Source organism: Pleurodeles waltl, chromosome 1_2, assembly GCF_031143425.1.
Source record: "Pleurodeles waltl isolate 20211129_DDA chromosome 1_2, aPleWal1.hap1.20221129, whole genome shotgun sequence".
NCBI classification, from domain to species: Eukaryota; Metazoa; Chordata; class Amphibia; order Caudata; family Salamandridae; genus Pleurodeles; species Pleurodeles waltl.
Window position 1 is genome coordinate 341581619 of NC_090437.1, and position 23282 is coordinate 341604900.

Sequence of the window (23282 nt, forward strand, 5' to 3'; positions counted from 1 at the left end):
CACTGATTAAGAGTTTTGTGTGACAAAGTGAGAATTAGGTGAGTAATCAGGAGCGGCTCCTCCGTTAGGGCAGAGGAGTGCAGAAGCTTCAAAACTTTCACAACAAGGGGATAACATTATCCCCTTGTTGTGAAAGGGGCGGGGCCACAGGGGTGACGAGCAGTCGCGGGGAGTGCTCAGCACTCCCCCTCAATGGCCATGTATGTTTGGCCGGCCGTCTTGGGCAGGCCAAACACTCATGCGCAGAAGGGTTTCTCCAGCCCAGCAACACAGTAGCCGGGCTGGAGAGAGCCTCCACAGGCTGCAAGCCTGCCGGGGCGCGCCCAGCTAGGGCGCTCCCAGTCAATCCTGACGCTGCTTTGAGCAGCGTCAGGATTGGCTGCAGGGCAGGCTGGGAGCCTGGGAGCCTGTGCCTGCGTGCAGCCAGGAGGGAAGAGGAGCTTGGCGCGGACGACGTGGAAAAGGTAACTGTTTGTTTTATTTTTTTTAATTTATTTAAATAAATTTTAGACCCCACTTATCCCCCACATGCCGCAAACTCCCCGCTCCTTTTGATTGAAGCGAGCCGCGACTGTGAGTAATACCATTATTTTTGCGTGCAAATTTAAGCCTCATGTACTAAAGTACTTACTAGGCGCAAACCCTGAGATACACACAGTATCAGGGGTACGACTCCAAAATCGCATTTTCTATGTATTAAACGCTTTTACAATTTGGAAAACCCTTTTCAGATTGAAAATGAGTTTTGCGGCTCATTTGAAACTGCAATTTAGAGGGTGAAGTGGAAGGGGCATTCCTTCCTAATTGCAATTCACAGTGAAATGTATGAAACGTTTATAACTACTATTGTGGCTGCAAACTAGTAAAAAATTACAGACGTCTCGAAGGAGGTGGTAACTGATTCACAAAGGCAAAGCTCCCGTTTTGGAAATCTTGCCAAGTGGACTAAGAGGGGAGCAGGCAGATCCTATGGGTTTAATGTCTTGATGTATTTGAAATATTAGCACTGTCCCTCGTGTCACAAAAGTCATCTATGTGTGACAGTTCATGGCTTATGTTAACCAAAGCACTAATGGTTTGAATGTAGAAGCTGCACTGACAAGTCATTTTAAAGGTGCATTTTCTAAAACTGTAGAGAGCAGCACAGGTGGTATTTTCATCAAGTTAATTGTTAGAAGGACTAAACTGATATTATGATTACATTTATACTCCAGACTAATAGAATGTATTGAAAAGATATTGAATTTCTGGGTTATTCTGACTGAAATGCATTACTAGAGTTATTCTGTTTAAAATATTAAAATGCATATGCTAATGAAGAATTATTAATAGGGAAAATATAGTTTGCATATTAAAAATATGTTTTATTTCATGTATTAGTGTGCTGTATCAACTCACTTGTATTAGCCTAATTGAGGCCTGCTGGGCCTTAATGTTGTGACTGTGGAGAGAATGTGGATGCCTTTTCTCTAATGTGAACCTTTCTTTCAGACTTCGTTACCATGAGAAGATTAGCTTTGGTAAAAAGACCCTTATTGTTTTAGACATAGAAAGAAGTGCAACAATTTCCTTGAATTTAGAACATCCTGAACAGTGGACTGATATTATATACAAATGTTTCAAACTTGTGTGGAGCTATATGGATGGATGATGTTCCCATGACAGACCCGGGAAGATTTATGAATGTTGCAGTTTGGAGTTGTGTGATAAATTTCTATTGGATGATGCCCCTTCAATGTAACGTGGACTGTCACCTTTGGCGAATCAGAATGCCCTATGAACTTTGATATGTTGATGACCAGTTGGACTTTGGTTAAATTTTCAGATTCTACAGACCCCTGCAGATGAAGAACCCCACATGCTATAGCCCCTGGGTAGGTATCTTCCTCTCTGCTTTGCCCCTTGAGATGCCTCATTGAGACGCCTCATTGAGACCTAGAGATTTTTCTTCCAATCCCCTATTGAACTTCTGATCTGCTGACGTTTTCCCTTTTTGCCTATCTTTTGCCTACCCAAGTTAGTAGCCTTGTTTCCAAGATTACCTTTTCCAAATTCTTTTTGTCCTTTTTATTCCTTTTTTCTTTTGCCCGCATTTGTTTTTCCCCATACATATTTTCCCCTGATGTGATCTACTGTAGGGTTTTCCTGTACCCAACCAAAATTATAACTCTGTTGATATAAATTGACTGATGCTTGCCAAACCTGAGAAACACCTGATTTTGGTTATCACAGAAATTTACTGTTAATGTTTTGCATTATTTTCTTGAATGCTTAGTCTTATTAATGTTAGTTTGCCTGAACTTATTTTATCATCTTGGACAGCCCTTGGTGATTCTGTACTTTTACAACTTGGCCTTGCGAATTGACTACATGACTTTGAGCTTGACTTTGTTATAAATCCCTCAACTTTATTTCTGACTGGGGTTTTCCTTCCATGGCCACAGTGGTCACTTTGTTTAAGTTAATTGGCTTGTGCGAAATTGTGTTAGTGGTTCTACCACACCCTATGCAGAGTCTAAAGATCCATTGACCTCGAAGGGCTTTGATTCCAAAGAAAGGTGAAAATGTTCTAGCAGCCTATTCCCCTTTCTCCCACCCCTAATACAGGAACAATTCTTAAAAGCAGCACCGGTTCCTTTCAGGAACACTGGCTTCTCTACAAAATGAAAAGCTTCCAATGTGGAAATGAAAACACTGAGATGGTTGTCTGCAGTTTCATGCAGACGACCATTCATGTGTTCAATGGAACTAGTCACAAGAAGTCGAAAAGGTTGAACGGCCTAATTAATGTTCATTAGACAGTTCCTTCTGTGACCCCATTCAAAAGAGATTTTTAAGGTGCAATACCTTATGACACAGGTAGCATCTCAAAATTACTAACAGGTTGAAAGACGTGTTGAGCATTGTGCTGCCACTATTTGCAACCGGATTTAGGCCTAAAAGAGATAGATGTCCCCTTCACCCTACTGATGTCTTTGAAATCCATGACACTAAATATAACAGATGGTACATGAGACAATTTTGGCAGACGTCCTACTTTACCACTCCTGGTTTATCACACTCTAAAATGGCCCTTTATGATGTCAATGGCAGGGTTAGACCAATTGGGAGGTTGTAAAGGAAAAGATTTCTCTATGATGAAAAATACTTACCCAACAGCAAAAGAGAAAAAAAGTGAAATTGCAGGTTTGCATTTTATTTTCACCTGTGGAAATCTAGATATAGTACATTTAAAAATGAGTAGATGTTCACCTGCAATGCTTGAAAGTTCCCTGGAATATTCCTGAAAAAAGTTGGGAAGGTGGATAAATCAAAGATTTAAGCCTATGAATTTAAATTTCCATCTTTCTGGCAGGGATTTTTGTGACGCAAGTTTGAAGAAGTGATGTTTTGAGTGGCTATTCAGTGTTTTGTTATCATCATCCGCACGAGGTCTGATATATAAATACCCATTGACTGTGCAAAATACATTGAATATGAATGCGTCACATACTTTAATTATTCATAATGTAAACATTTAAGAGTCTATTTACCGTGTAACTAATCTCTTACTACTTCCTATCGACAGGTGGTGAACCGTTGCTCCATGTTACATGTAAACTGTGAGCAGAAAGCATACTCCACATACAGTTCAATATAAGCATGCATATCTCATTTAATACTTCCTAGTAGTACCCATTGTGAGACATCAATTGGGAACATTAGATATTCACAAAAGACAAACATGGATGTAAATGAAGGAATTTATTGCCACAATCATATGTGTAGGAATAAATAAAAATACCCATCATGTAAGGGTGAATAGTTTTCCAATAAAAAATATCATATACATGTACTTTTGCAAATCAAAAAAACTACGTCCCATCATTATGAATCAATGATGAAGGCAAAGAGGTCTGGGGGGAGTATTACTATGTGCATGTGGAGGCTATATATACGTAAATGATTTTTTTGTTTTTGTTTCCCTATCACCCAGGTACCATGGTGACATGGAATGGTCATCCAGGTGACATTCTACTATTACAATTCAATAAAGAAGTAGAAAGGATATGTACTGCTTGAGGAACACACTCCTAAATGCCATGTTCACAATGCTTTTCTCAAATAAAACACATCTTCTGGAATTGGCTCTTGCACGGAGATGAATCTTTGACACTCAAGGTTCTCCAGCTTTTCCTAAAGGTTAGAGGGCCTTCATTCTATTTGATACATACTGCTTGGGGAGGGGTGCAGGTGAAAAGGAAGGGTGGACAAAGCTTTGAGGCCAAGTACAGAATTCTTTCTTCCATCAACCATCTGTAAAGTAGAGTTTCTGAGTATGTTGGTGCAACTGACGAGTAAGCACCCTGCTTAAATGGTTCCTTTGGAAGTCTGGGTGAAGGTGCATGGGATCCATTTGTTACATCATCTTGTGTACAAAGTAATTATATAGACAAAAATAAAGGATATTGGAAACAATGGAGGCATTGCAAGACTGGATAAATGTGACCCTGGTGTTTCAAAGTAAATATTTAACAGGTCACCTGATTTGCACACATTGACTTAGATGGGAACCCAGAAAAAGGAAGTTGCTGTGGCGCAGCCAGAAGCAGACTGTATTCTGGTACTACCTTTGCTGAAATTACACCTGCACCCTGAACAAAAGGAGGAAAAATCCTCCACAGCAGACTGCTGGAGGTGCCTCCATGCAACTACTGCCTTGCCAGGTGGCTGACCATAGAGAAAGACGGGGTTTGCTCGAACCAGCACCACAAGTGTGACAGCTTGCCACATGCTATGTCCACTGGCACACCTGCATTTGGTAATTCAGAGTGGGCACCACATCAGGTAGTTCCATTTGCCTGAGAGACACTGACTGCAAACTTCTGGCTAACAGAGTTTGGTGGGTCACCTTACCTACCATTGCTATGCCCACAGAAGAACTGAATAGTCATTTGCTACAGACTTCTCCAGAATTCTAAGAACATTAGGAAACTGCTAGGGTGCAAGACAGTGAGCCGGAACCTGAGATTTTATTGTGATTACTTTCATGTTCTCATTTTGTAAAGAATCTCGTAGAGTCGCGCCGCAGCTGACCACGGCACAAGCCGAGCATTTGGCTCAGGGCACAGCCGCGGTTCACAGCAGCCAGGCGTGCCACACCCCTACTGTGCTTTACTTTCTCGCTCGAGGCCCCAAATTGGGCATTGGGCCTCAGCGAGTCTTGGACGCGGCGTGCCCTCAATATTTACTTGCCACCTTCCCCCACATCCCTCATTTACCTGATGAGCCTGTCCTTTTTCTTTCTTTCTTTTCTTTTTCTTCCTTTCCTTGTGTTTTTATGTGCATATTCAGCAGCCATGCTCTTTCTTTTTCCCAGCATGCCTTAGGAACCTTTTTCAACATGGTGTCTTTTCTCTATATGTTTCTATGTATCTTTCCCAATCCAATATGGTGACTTTCTACTTCCTGTATGTCATTTCCTGTTCTTGGGTATATATGGTGAGTGATTCTTGTTCTCCTTGTGCTGCAACTCTTCCTTTGGTGGTGATCTTCGCTCCAGCTACTTTTTTCTCCAGTTATTTTTCCCCGCCTTTTCCAGCTTCTTCCAGTATTATTTTTTCCTGTTGGAAGACTTACCTTTTTGCTTCTTTTTTTGTTCCAGGGAGTTCCTGCTTTAGAGGTTTTTCCCTTTGGGGTATTTTTCTCTGGGACTCCTTCTGGAGGGCACAAACTGCCTTTTGGTGTTCCTCCATCGGCAGCACCGTGACTACCAGAAAGGGCCGCCCTTACCTGGGTCAAGGCAGAACCTGCAAGAATCAAGACCTTTCTGCAGTTCTAGCGGGCCAAAGACATGAACAACGTAGACCGTGTAATCCTCATAGATCTGCTTATTTTTCTTAAAAGACAAACTTGGAGCGGGTCATTCTATGGTTGTACGTATTATGTTGCTGCTTGAGGTCTACGTAGCTACCCACTACACTACCTTTCTGAGATGCGTTTGGACTGCTTGCTTTTGCTACGGAAAGAGTGAAATGAGGAGAGTGTGTACTTGGGCCTATTTTGGAGAGCCCTAGTTGTACGGGCCTCAGTATACCAGTGCCAAACAACCTTCCCTGTGAACCTCCAAACCCCAGGGTTTGGCAACATAATTTTGATAAGAAAAGATACATTAGGCAGGTGGTGTCATGCAGTACTAAGGTTCTAGAAAGGAAAGATGCTACTTTTTAAGAGTGTTGTAATGATTTCACATGTCATGAATGTAGGCATAACAACTAGTACACTGTGGTTTCCCTGCCCATAACAGCACTGACAGGGAAACAGAAGTCTGCTCCCAACTGGGGAGCTTTAAAAATGACCCTGTCAGGTGGGAGCAGAATTCTGCTTCCTTGCTCGCACTCTTGTGGGCAGGTAAACTCTGATTGCTCCCATCCACAAGGATGCAAGCAAATATAGCTACTTCATCTGGGTGGAAGCAATGCCTTTGGGCCCACAGAGGCCCTGGGGCTCCCCCAGCAGCCACCTCTGGAAACAGGGAATTGGGTCCATGTGGCTGTAAAAGCTCGAGGACAGGGATGGCTACCTGGTGGATGGGTTTCCTGGGGCCTAAGGAGCAGGGAAGGAGGTGCATGCCTACTCCCCTTAAATAATAAAATAGGACCTGTGTTATGGGACCGTAGCCCAAGGAGGCTCGGAGAGTGGGCCTGCACGCCTCCTCCCCTTATTTAAAAATAAAGGACCCATTGGATGGGTTCCCCAGGCCATTAAGGCTTTGAGAAGGGAGCTGCGCGCTACGCTACCCAATATCTTTTTTTTTTTAAAAGGTATCCTGGGTGGTCACTGGAACACCAAAGTGAATAATAAATGAGGAGCAGGAGCCACTCATTTATTATTCACTGCTCCAGAATGGAGTGCCCCCTTGTGCCCTGCATGGGTTTTTTTTAATTAATTTTTAAGATTAGTGGTGCCCCTAGAGTAGGGAGGGGCTCCACCAAGCATTTTTAATGTTGTAGGCGGGCTATAGAAATGAAGCTAACCCCCCCCCCCCGGTGACAGTAAAAAAAAGTGTCTCCTACTTTATTAAAAATCATGACCCTAGGAGAGCTTCAATGTTTTTAAATCACTCCTCGCTGAAACTCTAGGATCTTCGGCTGGAGTGTGAGGCCATCTTGTAGTTGTTTTTATGATTGCATTTTGTGGGGGCAGAGGCTTGTTGTTTTTATTTTATTTTTAAAGTCCATATTCTTTTTACATTTTTCAGCCCACAAATTGCAGTAGCAATTGCTATGTTAAAAGAAAAACTAACAGACATTTATTTAGGTAATAGAAGTTTACTGAACCTTTGTATAGCAATAACTATTATTGAACATTGTATTACTGAAATGTAGTCTAGATTACAGATGTTGGTGTTTTTTAGAAAAAGATGTTACTAGTGTCAATCTTTATGTATATCTTTCTATATATGATTATTTGGCAAATACAGTACGTCTACCTGAGTGCAGCCAGCACCTGCGCATGCCAGAAGACTGTGCTTGGTGTGAGGTTGGCTGCTTGCAAGTAGTTGGATGAAAGGCCTGGCTGCAGTGGTGTTCACTGCTGGTGGAGGTGTTGGACACAGAGCCTGTCGGCCAAATCCCCACTTATAAAACAAAAACCTAGAAATTCACTGAAATAAAATAAAGTTTAAAGTGACATTATAGTAAGGTGAAAATGTCAGTTAAAACATGCCGTTTTAAACATACAAAAAGACTGGCAGAATTGTGTATGACAGAGTTGTGAGTTATAAATACCTTAAAGCACATGATACTTGAGATAACTGTAACAGGTGTATTTCAGTGGTTTTGTACATTTAAAATTAAATGTTTCAACTGACGTTTTCAATTTTCACCTAACTATAACGTCAATTTAACCTTCCTTTTTTTCAGTTATGTGTATGTATATTCACTGAATAAAACAAAGCTTAAAGTGACATCATAGTTAGGTGAAAATCACAGTTAAAACGCTCAATTTTGAACTCAAAATCTCACTGAAATTCACCACTTACTGTTAGGTGAATTTACTATAACTCACACCCTCGCCAAGCACAGTGTTGTCATTAATGATGTAATTTCAAATGTCATCAGTGATGTTATCAAAGATGTCATAGAATATGTCATGAGTGATGTTGTATGTTGAATCATAAGCAGTGCATGGTGACGACATGAGATATAATTTCCTTAGTTAACTAAACATGGCAAATTTTTGTGATTTTTGAGTTTAAATATTACATCATACCTGAGACTTTCACTTAAATATAATTTCACTTTAGCCTTTTTTTTTTGTAAATGTTTGAGTTTGAGAAGAGAGAGCGGGCCCCCAAAACCTAACAGCCCAAGGAGACAGGGCACTGATTCACAGTGATATTAAAATTGTTACCCCTTATGAAGGGAATTCACACTATCAGAACCACATCATATGAACACCATTCTTTCACCATTCACTCACCTGCCACAATAATCAGTCGTAATAAAGGAATATATATTTTTTCAAATAAATAATCCCATACAAAATAAAAACAAATGTAAACACATACAACCACAATATTATAAAAGAGACCCTATATGCCCCGGAGAAAACCTTTACACAACCCGTATACAGTACATTAACACAAACATAAATGGGAGACAAAACAAAAGACACCCTCCCTAGTCTATCATCGGTCACTGTCCCATTGTCGTATCCACAAGCAGTTGACTGATACAACAGATTCCCAGTCTATTATTGGCCATTTCCAATGGATCCAGTCTTCAACTTGCGTTGACGCGTTTAAGTGGCCTCCACAATTTTCTCACCACCTTCCTCAGAACAGTAATGTATTCTCCCAGCACATTTAGGACTTATCTGCATCCATAATGAACCATACAACACCTTAATCCAATTGTGATAAATCCATGTCTTAAGAGAGTTTCATAATTCTCTTCTTATGGTAGGATCCTGTTTTGTAAACCCCGATAGTGCACTACTATAGTATTTAAAATAGACGCTCTACCACCGGTCAGGGCCTCATCCCCAAATATCGTTAAAATAGGAGCAGCATCCACATCTCAAATTCCATCGAGAATGAATTCCAAAAGGAAAAGGGAGAATTATGAAACTCTCTTTGGACATGGATTTATCACAATTGGATTAAGGCATTGTATGGTTCATTATGGACAAAGATATGTTCTAAATGTGTTGGGAGATTATATTATTGTCCTGAGGAAGGTGGCACGAAAATTGTGAAGGTCACCGAAACGCATGAATGCAAGTTGAAGACTGGATCAGTTGGAAATGGCCAATAACAGACTGGGAATCTGTTGTATCAGTCAACCAGCTTGTGGATACCATCTTTGGGACAGTGACCGATGATAGCCTAGAGAAGGTGTATTTTGTTTTTTTTCTAATTTATGTTTGTGTTTATGTATTGTCAACAGATTGTGTAAAAGTTTTCTCTGGGGCGTATCGGGTCTCTTGTATAATATTGTGGTTTTATGTGTTTACATTTATTTTTATTTTGAATGGAATTATTTATCAAAACAATTTTTTGATATTCCTATATTACTAGTGATCATTAGGGCACATGAGTGAATGGTGAAAGAATGGCGTTTACATGATGTGGTTCTGATATTGTAAATTCCCTTTCCAAGGAGTAACATTTTTAATATCAAGTGTAACCCAGGAAACGTACAGTTATTTTTCCTGACATGCCTGGAGAGCTGCTGTGCTGCTTGCAATCCCCGCAATACTTTTATATGTTAGCGGTGCCCCTCCTTGGGCACTATGACAGCGAGAATTTTAAAAAACAAATCCCAAGCAGGGCATTAGGGGGGCTCGGAGGAGGGAACAATGAATATTAAATTAGCAGTCTTGACGCTTCATTGCTGAAGCAGCAAAGCTACAACTAACTTTCTTTTTGCTTTTTTGTTTCATTCTGGGTGCCCTTGCCCCAACCGGGGCACCCACATCCTAGTTTTCTTTTTTCGTGCAGCTCGGGTGCCCACTTCTGCACTGTTGTACTAGCTCCTCGCCTGCAAGTACACTCAATGCTGGCATGGGAGCCATCACCATCCTGCTCCCTGCCTGTTTCATCAAGGCAGGGAGTGTATCTGTGGTGTACCTCCCCCTCCACCAGTGATTGGAAGCAGCAGAGCACACCACATAGTAGGGATATGAGGTGGTGCCCCTCCTCATCTAGGCATTTGTGTACCAGGATGAGGTCCTGTGATCCTTTGCAACGATGGCGGCGGCTGGGAAGTGCACAAATGCCCCACCTAAATGAAACTTTAATACACCACTGGGCCCCAGGAATAAGGTTCCAGGCCCCCTACCATTACACAATGGCCCCTGGGGAGATGGGGCCCCCTCCCCAAATACATAATAAAAATTATTAATTTGCCAACACCCCACTCCCCCCCGCCCTGGCACAGCCCAGAGGAATTTTATTGATAAAGGGCATTCTGCACTTGTTTTACCAATTGTACTGCAGTACTATCCCTGCAAAAGCAAAAATAATTGTATCCTCAGGGGTGTCCCACTGAGACTGTCCCCACAGCAGGGCCTAGGAGAGCAGGGTTGCCTTCCCTGCACTCTATGTTTTTTTTTTTTCATTTTTCATGCTATGACACAGAGAGTGAGCCCCAGAGCCATAAAATAGCAGCCAAACATCTTTGTTGCTGTTGATGGAAGCAAATCAGACTTTATGTTTCCATCTGCCTGTTTCACAGTACTACCACAGCATGATATCTCTATATAATTGGAACCTTAATTTCTCAAAAAGCACTGAACAGATTTATACCAAATGACAAACAATTTGTTTTCTGGGTTAAGATCTATCTTGCTGCCAGGCTTGGTGTAATTCTGTTTAGCTGTTTTGGCTGAAACTTTGTCTGGTGTCGATGCAGGAAACTGCATAGAGAAAACGTGTTTTGAGACCACCCATTTTCTCCATGTGTGCTTGATAGATCACCCTGAAACTTTCCAGGAAAGAGTTGAGCTGAATTAAGCTTTTTTTTTTTTTTTTTTAAGGTTTTGTTAAGATTTGTCAAACAGCACCAAAGTTATTAGTAAACCAAAAAATAAATTCACTATGGAAATCCTGCCATTGTTTCAATTGCTGCAATTACTGCTTGACATTTTTGCATTTAGCGTTTTCCCACAATAACTACACAGTGCCACTGTCTTTATCAGTGTTTAGGAGACATTTTCTCCTTAGCCCTTAGGGGTTTGAGTGCCTGTGGAGGTATGAAGATTTTATCTGTGTTAGTCCCCTAAGTGGTGGGATTGAATATCAATTATACTGTTTTTTGCCAGGAAACCAATTTCTTTGAGTTTTTTAGTTTATAATAAGTGTGTTTGCTCGGTCACTTAAAACTGTCTGCAAATGGGAGGCAAACTGTCAATAACCCACTTGCTGGTTTGAGAATCCACAATCGGGTAGGTTGAACCCTAGTGTGAAAGAACATCCTAATGGTCCCTGTCCTCTCTCCTGGCCACACGCATCTGCACAAATATAGCATGGCAAAATAAAATATTTTTTTCCCACTTCAGCTACATCTAGCCTACATGCTTAACTTCTCTTTTTTCCTTGAGAGGCTTGGAAATTTAACAGACATCACTAGCTCTTCATTCACTTGACAGACATAGAGGTGGTAAGTCTGTCAATTGTTCTTCCACTAAAACCCCTGAGCGACCGTGTAGCACAGCTTGAACACACGTGACTCTCGATTCGGGTGACTGGAGTGATAGCCAAAGAGACTGGGTCATGAGTCTTATGTCCCAAACTAACAAGCATCGAAAGAAGTTTTTGGAGACTTCTTAACGAAAGTGGGAAGTTCTGGGGCAATCTTGATTCATCAAGTTTGTCAGGCAGTATCACCTGTGAAGTGACCAGGTAGCATCTCCTCCGCATGGACGTAATTTAGGGATCGCCAGGGGTCGCAGCTGCGACCCCTGGCTTGCCTTTGCGACTGGCTTGCCCTTTGCGACCCCTGACTTCAGAGGTGGCAAATTCAGTGCAGGAACACAGTGGCAGCTCGTCCTTATGGACGTCAGACAGGCCTCCGCTCACTTTGCTGTTTGTAAATGTCTTATTCACATTTTTTACACTAATAGTAAATCATATATTGTGATTCACTATTAGTGTAAAAAATGTGAATATGCCCTTCCCTGGCAGCTGAGGTAAGTAAAAATGTTTTCAAATGTATGTTGTGTGGGTGCTTATGGATAAGAGTGTGTTTATGTGAGAGAGTGTGAGTGTGTGTGTGTAAGTGCGAATTTGTGTGTACATGTAAATATGTGTCTATCAGTGAAAGCGGAGGTTAAAGGACTCGTGATGTCACTTCCGCCACCCTCGCATTTTGGAGAATTAACATCCATGCTCCTCCGCGCCTGATTGTGTCAAATCATCTCAGTTCTACTTTAGCACTTTGGTGTTGTACCCGTTTGCAGCCACCCATAGATTTGCATCCAGCCTTGGGGTTATTTGACTCGTAAGGTCAACAGTAACTTGCCGTCGTTAGTTGCTCGCTTTAGCGTCTTATTTTCATTTGCCTTTGTTAGTCGATAATGAACGCCCCCTCATTTCTTAACTTGTGCATCATGCTGTAAACGACACTGTTGCAATTAGAGTTTTCCCACGAGGATCGTTATGTTTGATCGTAAAAAAATGTCAACATCAAGTGACATTTAGCTAAGTGTCAGTTCACATATGAGATGTTTGTTTTTGTGTACTGCAATTTATGCTAACTCGATAAGAGGATTACATTTGGCGGTGGATGCTTTATTTCATCCCATGAGGGAAACGCAATTTTATGTTTTACTAAGCAGCACTGTGCCGCGCCACCTTTATACATGCTCCTTGCTTCATTGCTAAATAAATAAAAACTCACATTTCATACTCGAGTAGTGCAGTTTCAGATTTCAAACGAGACTTCAACTAGGCGTAATAAGACTAGAATTGTCTGTGAGGGAAAACACAACACAGCCACTCATAAAGGAATAGCCAGCGAGTAGGCTGTCGCTAGCGGCTCCCTGGGCCTGGGGGATGGGGGCGTCGAACTGATAGCCGGGGAGGCTTACAGAGATGCATCCTGGGAGGCCCTACATGTGTTCGTAGGCGGGCTGGCGAGTCAGAGGGAGCTGTTCAATCAAAACGCTAATTAAATAAAATCCCCATCTGTCTTGTCGGTGCGTTGCATGTTAGAATTGCAGCTTTCTGGAATATAGATTTTTTGGAAAAATTGGGTGTTTCTCCTGTAAATGATAACATTTTACAATCTTTTATTTTTGTATGCGTATATGAGGACTTAGGCTCGCCTTCTGCAATTTAGCCATAGTTTACTGTTTCATTGGGGCCTGAGATGAAACGTACTCAGTTTTGACATTTTTACTTGTTGGGATGTGCATGTTTCCTCCATTTTCTAAGTTAGTGTGCTCTTAAAAAAGGCGAGAGAAATAGCAGATGGGGAGGATTGCAGTCAGTGACAGCAATAACAGTTCAACTACATGCACAATACCGTTCAAACATCCTTATCTTCCTGTAGAGATAATCATTGTATGTCAATCTTGTCGCATTTCTATCGATAAGTATCCTTTTCCAGGCTTACTAAATGCGCGACTGACTAACCATTTTATTCTCTGACTTCACAACCATATGCAATGTTCACTGACAAGAATAATGGAAAGACGTGGACCTACACTTGAGATTGGCAACTATTTCCCGTACAAAATCGAATTCCACTCACCAACACTTTTTGATGCCCTCAGTCACTCAGATTCCTTTGACATATATCCTTCTCTAACCAGGGTGGTAACCATGAGTGTCAGTTTTGGGGGACACGGCCCTACATAATGACAATTGAGGATTTGTAGGTGAGAGGTATCAGTTTCCACCTCCAAAATTTGTTTGACTAAATGGTGATATTTCATATCAGACCATTTGTATTTTTAGCCATGATAGGCTCTTAGTCGATTTTTTTGGCAAATGGGTGACTTTGTCCATTTTAAGCCATGCTTGTGAAAAGCGAACATAATGTAATGACACTTTAGTAGTAGGTTGGGACAATTCTGGAAACATTTATACAGTGTTGCACAAAAAGATTATTAGGCCATGAAACTTACAGAACTGGATACAATTCAAAGAAAAACTTTACAGAGTGATTTCAGCCAAGAGATTTAAGTTATAAATTGTGGCAAATGTGCCACAGCGGGGAACATTGTAGGAATCACATTAGAATGTGATACAATTTAAATATGGCTTTACAGTGTATTTGGCGATTCTTGCCACAAATTTGGTGAGGAAAACAGTGGAATGTAATGCATTTAAAAGTACAATGACGTGTTGAATAGTGCATTATAATGCCCATTTTTGTGCAAGAAAGTGTACAAAAAAGTGATAGCTGGAATGCTTGAACTAATCTCGGCCACTGATAATCACTCGGGTCACATTCCAGTCCATTGTTATTTTGCACATCATCCCACTGATGCAAATCAGTCTCGACCCTACCCCAAAAAGCATAGTCCAGCAAGACCTGCCAGGCCAGGTGCTCACTGAAACAGAACACAAGCAACCCAAGACCTGGTTTGCCCTGTTTGGGATTCACTAGTCGGGTGCAACTTGGTTCCTCTGACACATTGAAATCGAGACCCATGTCTGGGCATAACCTTCGCACTTAGGACATTGCACTGAAGTATATAAGAAAGTGTTGGATGGAATGCTTGAAATAATCAAAGCCACTGGCAATCATTTGCGCCGCATCCCAGTCCATTGTTATTCTTGCACCCTGTGCCATATCTGTTTGAACCCAGCCATATGCAAACCAGTCTTGACCCTGCCCCAATAGGAACATGCCAGTCCAAAATGCCAGGTTCGGGTTCTTCCTGCACCAGAGCACAAGCAACCCAAGTCTACTCTGATTGGGGTTTGTCAGTCAGGTTCAGCTTGTAGTCTGTTGCGTAAGGCGGGCCTTTGTCTAGAATGGCATGATGGGCAAAAAAGGAGGATTGGGAAGCAGCCCTAAGCAACTTCTGGTGGCTGAGATTACTTCAAGCATTCCATCCATCACCTTGTTGTTCTTGCAATTTAATCCCTAAGTGCAACAAGTGTGCCCAGACATAGGTCCCATGTTCACTATGGCATAAGACTCAAGCTGGACCTCAGTAGGTCAAAACCAGCGTGGCGTTGGTTATGGACTTTCCAGGGTGGGGGCTTGCCTTGCAGTTCAGGATGAGTTATTCCCAAGAGGTGCAGGGTTGGTACTGATTTGTATAAGGTGGGGTTTTGTCTAGAGTAGCATTATGGATGAAAAACAATGGACTGGAATGAGGCCAGAGCAATTGCCAGTGGTTAAGATTAGGTCAAGCATTCCATGCATCACCTTGTTTTTGTTGCACGTTTGGCCAAGAGCATCAGCACACTGTGTGGATTTTAATGCAAGTTTAATAAGGGACTTGAGCTTGACAGACATAAATGTGTGCAACTGGCAGCAATAGTGCCAGCTCAGCACTGTGGAGTTCAGCACATTCGCTTGTACCCAGCTGGTGCCCATCAATACGTCTGTGAAAAGGCCAAAACAGACTAATTCTTCCCAGTCCTCTGACAGTGTTACACATCTTTGGCACTACATTCCATGACCGCAATTCTAAGCCTGAAAAAGGGTGCCTTTATCAATAAATGCCCTGATCGTATAAACACACAACGCACACAGAGGCTGACAGATAGATACCAAGACGTAAATAGTAACAATGTGGAAACACTGATTATTTCTATGCCTTAAGATCATCACTTCCTTTTTCGTTATTTTTAACACACCTATGCACTTTCAGATTTGAAGGACTACAAAAAACAAACTATCCCAAAATAAAGAAGTAATATAAAAACATATAAAGGTTAAGGTGTAATTTGGCAAACATTGGCATGGGAAGGGGATTGTGGTGACACCATAAACCACGAGGCCACCAGCTGAGTGGTTTGTAAACATAATCAGAATCCAAGACAGCAATATAGGACCACATATATGTTCCTGTTTTGTATTGTTTATATTACCTGATTATTTTCTACATATATCTGTGAAATTAGTTTTTATACTACTGCATTTATTGCAAGATATACATGTGTGCTTGTGTGTTTGTGTGTGTGTGTGCAAAACACACTATTAGTACAAACCACATCATGAAACCTCTTACGCATGCCATTCCACGCAGATAGTTTCTTTGCCAACCTTTGTTAGCAAAACAGTATGGCGAGGTTCTGTGATATGAAAGGAGTTGGAAATCTTTAGAATAAAAAACAGTTTTTTCTTTTTTACAGTTTCCAAATCAAACATTGCATAGATGCTAGCAACATGGAGTGACACTTGTAAAGAGGTTCAATACTGTGGTTTGAACTAATGGTGTGTGATTTTGCGTGCAGGGAGGACTAGCCCCACAACTGAGCACCAGCAGTAATGGATTCTGAGAACTGGTACGACTAATTCTCTTGGGGGAAGTGAGAGAAATGGCCTGTTCTGGCTGCCTACTCATTCCTATCTGGTACGTTTCTGAGATTTTCTAGTACTGGCATACAATGGTTTGCTGGAGAGCTGCAGGCCATATTTTGAGGTCCCTGATATCCCCACGACAGGCAAGTGTATCATTGATGTAAACAGCACAAATAGCGCATGTGTGACTGGTTGAGCAGAGACTGAGTATTCTTCAAACATGCCGCATGTTTCTTTCCTGTCACTTCAAGAGTCTGATGCTGTGATGCTCAATCAGTGCTACAAAACTCTAGTCCGCTAGAGCAGGAGGAGAACAATTTTAGTGATGCAAAGTATGAAAACCCACTTGGTGAGCCACCTTTGTGTTAGAGGTTGAGACTGGGTATCTCAACAACGACAATCAGGAATTGTCTATTTTGTAAAGTGCAAGGCTAGTCTTTTGATGTTGATGATGACGTGTATTGTTACCAAACACAGAAGTGCCATTTTGATTGGTTGCAGATGGATACAAATGTGAGGGATCGCACTGGAATTTGACCAGGTGGCTAGACAGCAACTCCTACATTACTGGATTGAACTACCATCTGAGCAAGCTATTCAAAAGGATGGTCTTCTCTAACTCCCCAGTTTGTTCTGCTCCTGTCACAGGTGCTAGACCCAGCCACACAAGTGGGTAATTTATTTTATCAGGAGATGTGTGGAAGCACTGGGTTCTGTCACAGCAATGTGAGGAAAATGGGTGTTTTCAAGTTAGAAGTTTGCAGGGCCTTCTGCGTAAAAAAACGTTTTGGGACCCACATGAGTCAGAGAACATTGAACTCCCCTGGATATCTAGTTTTCTGAAATTTCAAGGTTTGGTTGATTTTCCTGGGTAGCGGGCAAGCTAGATAAAAAAAATTGCATCTACCCATATTTCAAAAAAATGATCAGTTTCAATTGGTGAAACATGATTTATTCACATCTAGTTTTTGGGTGTTTGTGTTGCAGGCCATAGGCTCAACCACACAACTGTGATACCGTTTTTATCAGGAGATGCGTGTGAACACACAATAGTGAAAATTTGTCATCACTAATTGTATTTTCTGCATTTTTGGCTTCGAAATGTAAGCCAGTAGGTGATAAAGAAAACATTTGGCAAAATGGCATCTGAATCACAACAGTATGGCTAATTTTGTTTATTTTTCAGAAATGTATAATTTTCTGGGATCACTAAAGGCTTCCCACCTGTTTCCACCACAAACGGCAAGTAGGTTCAAACCACAAAAATAGGAGAACTAGACTGCCTCATATAAAAAATGAAAAACTATGATTAAAAAATATTTTTTTATTTAACTCTGCTTGTTCCTTAAAGATCGGAACATGATAGTCCAAGCAGAGCAAACCTTTCATTAATGACAACCCCTTCCAAAAAAAAAAATAGCTATATTTTGGCTATTTTTTTGGTGTCATCCAGGGGAATATTATGCATCTTTAAATGGTTGGAAAAAAGGTTGCCAATTTGTTATTGATACCTTATGTGGAAAAAAGTTATTAAGATGTAAGCATGAAGTACCCAAAAAGAGCTCGACACTGTGGGTAAAAGGGCCTCAGAAGTTAAGGGGTTAAAGGCACTAAGGCCTCAATCCTCCGTAAAGTCACAGAACTCCTAAGTGACTTGCAATAAATATCATGATAATGGATTGAAGATTATATTTTATCCCATCTACAGCATAGTTCAAGTTCAACACTTAAAATCTGAAATCTCTGAACAAGCTATGCCTCCTCAGTTGTGTCTAAGTGATTGCTTATTTTGAAAAGCCTGACTAGTACTAAGTCCAAATTGAACATATAAAAGAAAACATCGTATGTAATCCTAAATCTGGCTACCACTGCAATAGAAATTAATCTTCATGATAGGATGTTTTATTGACATGGACATTTGGGAATAAGGCCCCCAAGGGCCTAAACTCATAAGTAGACAGAGAATTAAAAAACACTAATCCTGCTACATACAACGTGTCACGTTTTGAGACAGTGTGTGAAATATGGGTGGGACAGTCATAGAGCAAATTGAGTTAATGAGCCCCAATTATATCATCTGTGGTCTTTCACTTCTGATGTTCTTGTTTCCTCATACTATGGACGTTTCAAGTAGGACCCAAATACCCCTTTTATCACTTGACTCTCAGTTTAGCAAGGCAGTGCAGACCAAGTCTTACTCAGAGAGGTGTTGTGCGCTAGAAACTCGGAGCTCAGAAACATAACAAACAGTACTCAAAAAATCAAGGTCCAGTCAGTGCTTTTCCTTTTGGAAAGGAAAGGTGTTTTTAATACATGCACAACTAAATACTACAAAGAAAATTACAAATATCTCCAAAATGTAGAAAAAAAAGTAGTGTGATCACCACTGAAGGGGCCTCACGCACTATAGAATATGTGCACTAAAGAAGGATCACAAAAATCAACTAATTCTCTGGACCCTTAAATGTATACTAGACCCCGTAGGTCTGAGGTTTACTATATAGTTTGCATGCCAGTAGGCCTTAACTCCTAAAACTACAATACCCATACACATGTCTGTAGTAATCATATGGTATGCAATTATAAAAAGTCAGATCTACTGACTTTGTAAGTTGGCGTTAACCATACAATCACTTAGTAACAAGAGCATTTCATTACTAATGAGTATTTAGAGACGCTATTGTAAATATGAATAGTTTCTGTCTTTCATGATTGAAAGGTTATACCTATTATTTGCAACACGCTTTCAATAGTAAGTATTACAATTTGATGAACATTTCAAGGAAAATAATAGTTCTATTGCTGTATCACATTGTCTAGCCACTTCTCAGTACGCTGCCTTTCAAGGGGTCCCAAGCACCTCCAAAGCACATGCTTTCCTTTGATGCCCCCAAACACTGAATACTTTTGACTGCACAGGAGTTCTAAAGCACAGACCAGTCCCCCCCTGGGGGTATCCTCTTCTCTGTGTCATTAAAGAAGCTAGCCTTCTTTCCTTTCTTCATGCTCTTGCGTGGCTTGGTCTGTTGAACAAGATTGATGTGATTGGCAGTGCGTAGGCGCTTTCTGGGCCTGGGGAAACCACACCTCTCATGGGCCATGTTAGACTTGCCCAGGAACTCCCTGGGCATGTAGAAGGAATGTACGTTAAACTCCTAGTAGGGCAAGTTATTAAATATTGTGATTTATCTTTTGGTCCTGCTCATTCCCGAACTGCACACGGGCTCCTCAGGGGTGAAAGCAATTTGTGTTAGTCCTATGACACTCATGCATCCACCCACATGATCTTCTAGTCTGGTTTGAGTGGCTAGTTGTTGTGGGAATATCTCTGGCCTTAATTGGCAATTTTGTTGATATTTGCTTTGTTTTGCTTCTGGTGGTTCTCTTCAGCCACAGAATGTCTTTTTGTGGACGTTCTGGCATCCAAATATTTGGCATTTTTACCTTGTGATGCGCTGACTACTGCTGCCTTTTCCTGCCCAGCAGCAGCTGGCTTTGAAAATATGACCCCGCGCTTACGTCCAGTTTTTGACAGTCTTCAGACCTGGGGTTTTCTCAAACAATACCCCACAGTCGCAAGGGAGGCCACTATCCCTGTCTGTACGCCCTACGCACCCAAGGCACTCAGTCAAACGCAGAGTACAATATGTGTCTAGTAGGAGCCTATATACCTATCTCTAAGCTAAGGCAACCACAACCAGGACCAGCCCAAAGAAGTGTAAGTGGACCCCCTTTCTTCAGGCTTCCACCTCTGCTGGCTCCTGAGGAAGACAGGGGAGCTATTACAGAGTGTCTTTCTACTAAAGCAGGGGTTCACTACTATTGAGGGTCTGTATTTTTCTTTGGGTGGCTCCTCTTCTTCTCAAAAGTTCTTCCTTGTGCAGAGGTATAAAACTGGAGGTGACGAGATCGAGAAGGTGGGAATCTCTACCCAACCGAGAGACGCAGCATTATTCCTCATCCCATGACTGGAACTTCCAGCATCACTGGCTGTGCAATCGATCTGTAAAGCATTTTCAAGAATGAAAATGGCAATTTAAATTAGTATTTGCAACAAATATCTCTCTTTGAGCCAAGCTCCTTCCGCCCAGGGCTCATTTCTTTCTTCCGAGCTTCAAAGAGCTTCCCCATACTGACTGGAGCCAAAGGTCTGCCTGCCATCCCATTGTCCCAGGTGAAACCGGCCTCACAGTGCTTGTCAAGGAGATGCAGTTAATTACCTTATGGGGATTTCACACAACGTCCTTCCTCTGTCAGAAGGATAGTCTCCCAGAATGGCTCAGTTATTTCAGAGAATTGACCTGCCAGCTGGCCAGCAGAGTTATCAACTGGCCTGGCAGAGTAATTCACAGCGTGAATTCCACTAAGGGTGCCTCAGGAAAATATGCCCAATTTTAAAAGTACATAAAAAATACATATAGAACAAAACTGACTCTGGATATGCACTTGTGACCCCAGACTTTGTTAGCAAAAGACATGTCAATTACTTTCCTATTCCATACCAATAAAAACTTATGATTTAGGCACACTTTATCCAAAGTGCAAAAACAGGCTGAACACAATGGGTTTTATACCTGAGTCAAAAAGTCAAGGAACGCTTCTTTTTAGCAGAACATCCATCAACTCATTCTAGATTCTGTCTGCCACAGTGTTGCATGTGCAGATGCTAGTCTAGTCAGACAAAAGGTCCCTCTCCAAGTCTCTACATTTGTGCACATGCGTGGGGAAAGGTGTCCTTGTGCACCCTGCTCAGAACCCGCTATACAAGTCATGCTCAGCAGCTGGCCCTATTTTGAGAGGTATGTCAAGAACTGCAAACCACTCAGAATCTGCTTCCCTACAGACAGAATTCTAGGAACAATTGAACCTGAAGCCTTGAGCTGTCCTAAACAGCACCTACCCCTGGCTACTTTAGCAACTTTTCAGTTTTAGAAAGAAAATGATATTGGACTGTTCCACCAAGACTTTATGAATGAAATGATCTAAATGAGAAGAGGATTTGAATGGTTGTTTAGAAATGCAGTATCTCTTATGTGTTAACTATTCAGGTTTTCAATACTGCATATCCAGTCCCCTTCCTGCTATATTCTAACATCCCCATCAAAGTCTTGCTACCATGTATGCAAACAAAAGAACACCCTTTTCCAAAACTTCCCATGGAATAAAAGTCATATTACATGGGGATGTAATAGAGCTGGATATACTGTGAGAGGCCTATTATACATGTATTTGCATGGGGAGGAAATCTTGTAGTAGAAATGTCATTTTTTAAAGCAATGGTCATGAATTTTAGTTTAGGGTGTGTATCAGCTCATGGGATGTTGAGGTCTGTAGAGGCAGAGTGCGCCCAGTTTCTCTAGTGAAACAGCTGTCAGTACCCCCATCTGTTCATAGAATGCATGTAGTTGAAATTCTATTCAGGTTTTACAAGCTGGAACTGTCTGATAATTGAGGCTTCCAGATCCAAAACAACTCTAGCCAGAAAGGTCTCTTCAAAGGGGCTGCCACTACTGCCTGGAACGCCTTACTGCTAAATGTCAGAACTCAGCTCACACGCTCACCCTTTTGCCTTTGAGAAGCATTTAACGAGTAGGCCTAACGAAAATTTTATTTATGCTGGATTATTTGGTGTAATTTTAGTAATTTTGTGTTACTCTACTCTTTTGACATGAATTTACATGTAATTTTGCACAAAAATCCTATGGCGTGAACACCAGAATAACAAATCCAGTGAGCGGAGTAGGTGTGGGAGCTGGATGTTGAAGTTCAAATTCTGTTGCATTTAGCACTATTTTGTTAGTGCAAAAGGCATCCTCAAGATCATTTTGGACACAAGGGTGCATTACCCGTAAAAAAAATGGTGCTTAATGCTGGGTTATATCCAACATACACAAATGTACAAATTGACTTAGATGATTTTTTCTTATCTTATGCTGCATACCTTTGTCAATAGGCAAATTCTTACAAGTCATTTCATGAAATTCTCTCCAGTGATGTTAGTGCTTCTTTCCTACATCCTACTGCCTCTATGCTACTGTGCTGCTAGTGTCCTGAGCACAAATATGTGTACTTTTTCTTTTTGTTCAATTTAATTTTGTCGCGTTACATATAAAGTGTCATAATGCATCCTGGTGCCCCTGCAGGCAGGTAAATAAATAAAAAAACGATTTGTAATGTTGCTTGACTATGTACGGAAGAACAATGCTAGCTTACCTTTGTTCCAGTTTCACCGTGGTGTGCTTTAGAATCTCTGCAGCCTGCTTGTGGTACTCCAGCTGGGCTTGTACGAGGGCAGATAGCTGGCTCACCTGTTCAATCTGCGAATTAAAGTGCGTCACAAGCATTAATGTAGCCCTCTACCACAGAATAAGCATCTAGGTCCAAATGAGTGGCAGATATTGGGCTATATATGAGTGCCGAGTACTATATGAAATCATGCTTTGCTTTCAAAGTTCTCGTAAGGATCAATCACGAATCGCTCGTACGTTCCGAGAGGCCAGATAAACTGGCCTAGCTGGATTGTGAGTAATGAGGTAAACCTTTGGTCCTAGATAGGATCCCCAGAGACTCGGGTTCCTCAATACAGAAAATAAATCATGCCAGTCTGTCAAGTGCAGTAAAATGTTGCATACCTGCTAACATTGTTATTGTATAGCGTTATTGAGAGCATTTAAATTAAAAAATAACAACTGATGTAGATTCCGTCACTTGGGATCCATAAACTCAACCTAACCTCACATATCAAAATACATATTATCTACCTCTTACTATCATGAGCTGTGATATTTCGAGTAATGGTTCGAGGATTGG

At 41.3% G+C, this 23282-nt stretch overlaps 1 protein-coding gene across 1 annotated transcript in view; it reads right to left on the bottom strand.

Annotated features, from left to right (window-relative positions):
* Nucleotides 1-23282, bottom strand: part of SH3GL2 (SH3 domain containing GRB2 like 2, endophilin A1) — a 629532-nt gene that overhangs the window by 9746 nt on the left and 596504 nt on the right. The window contains exon 7 of the mRNA XM_069239475.1: nt 22686-22789. Coding sequence (XP_069095576.1) covers nt 22686-22789 — 104 coding nt within the window. The remainder of the gene's footprint in view (nt 1-22685; nt 22790-23282) is intronic.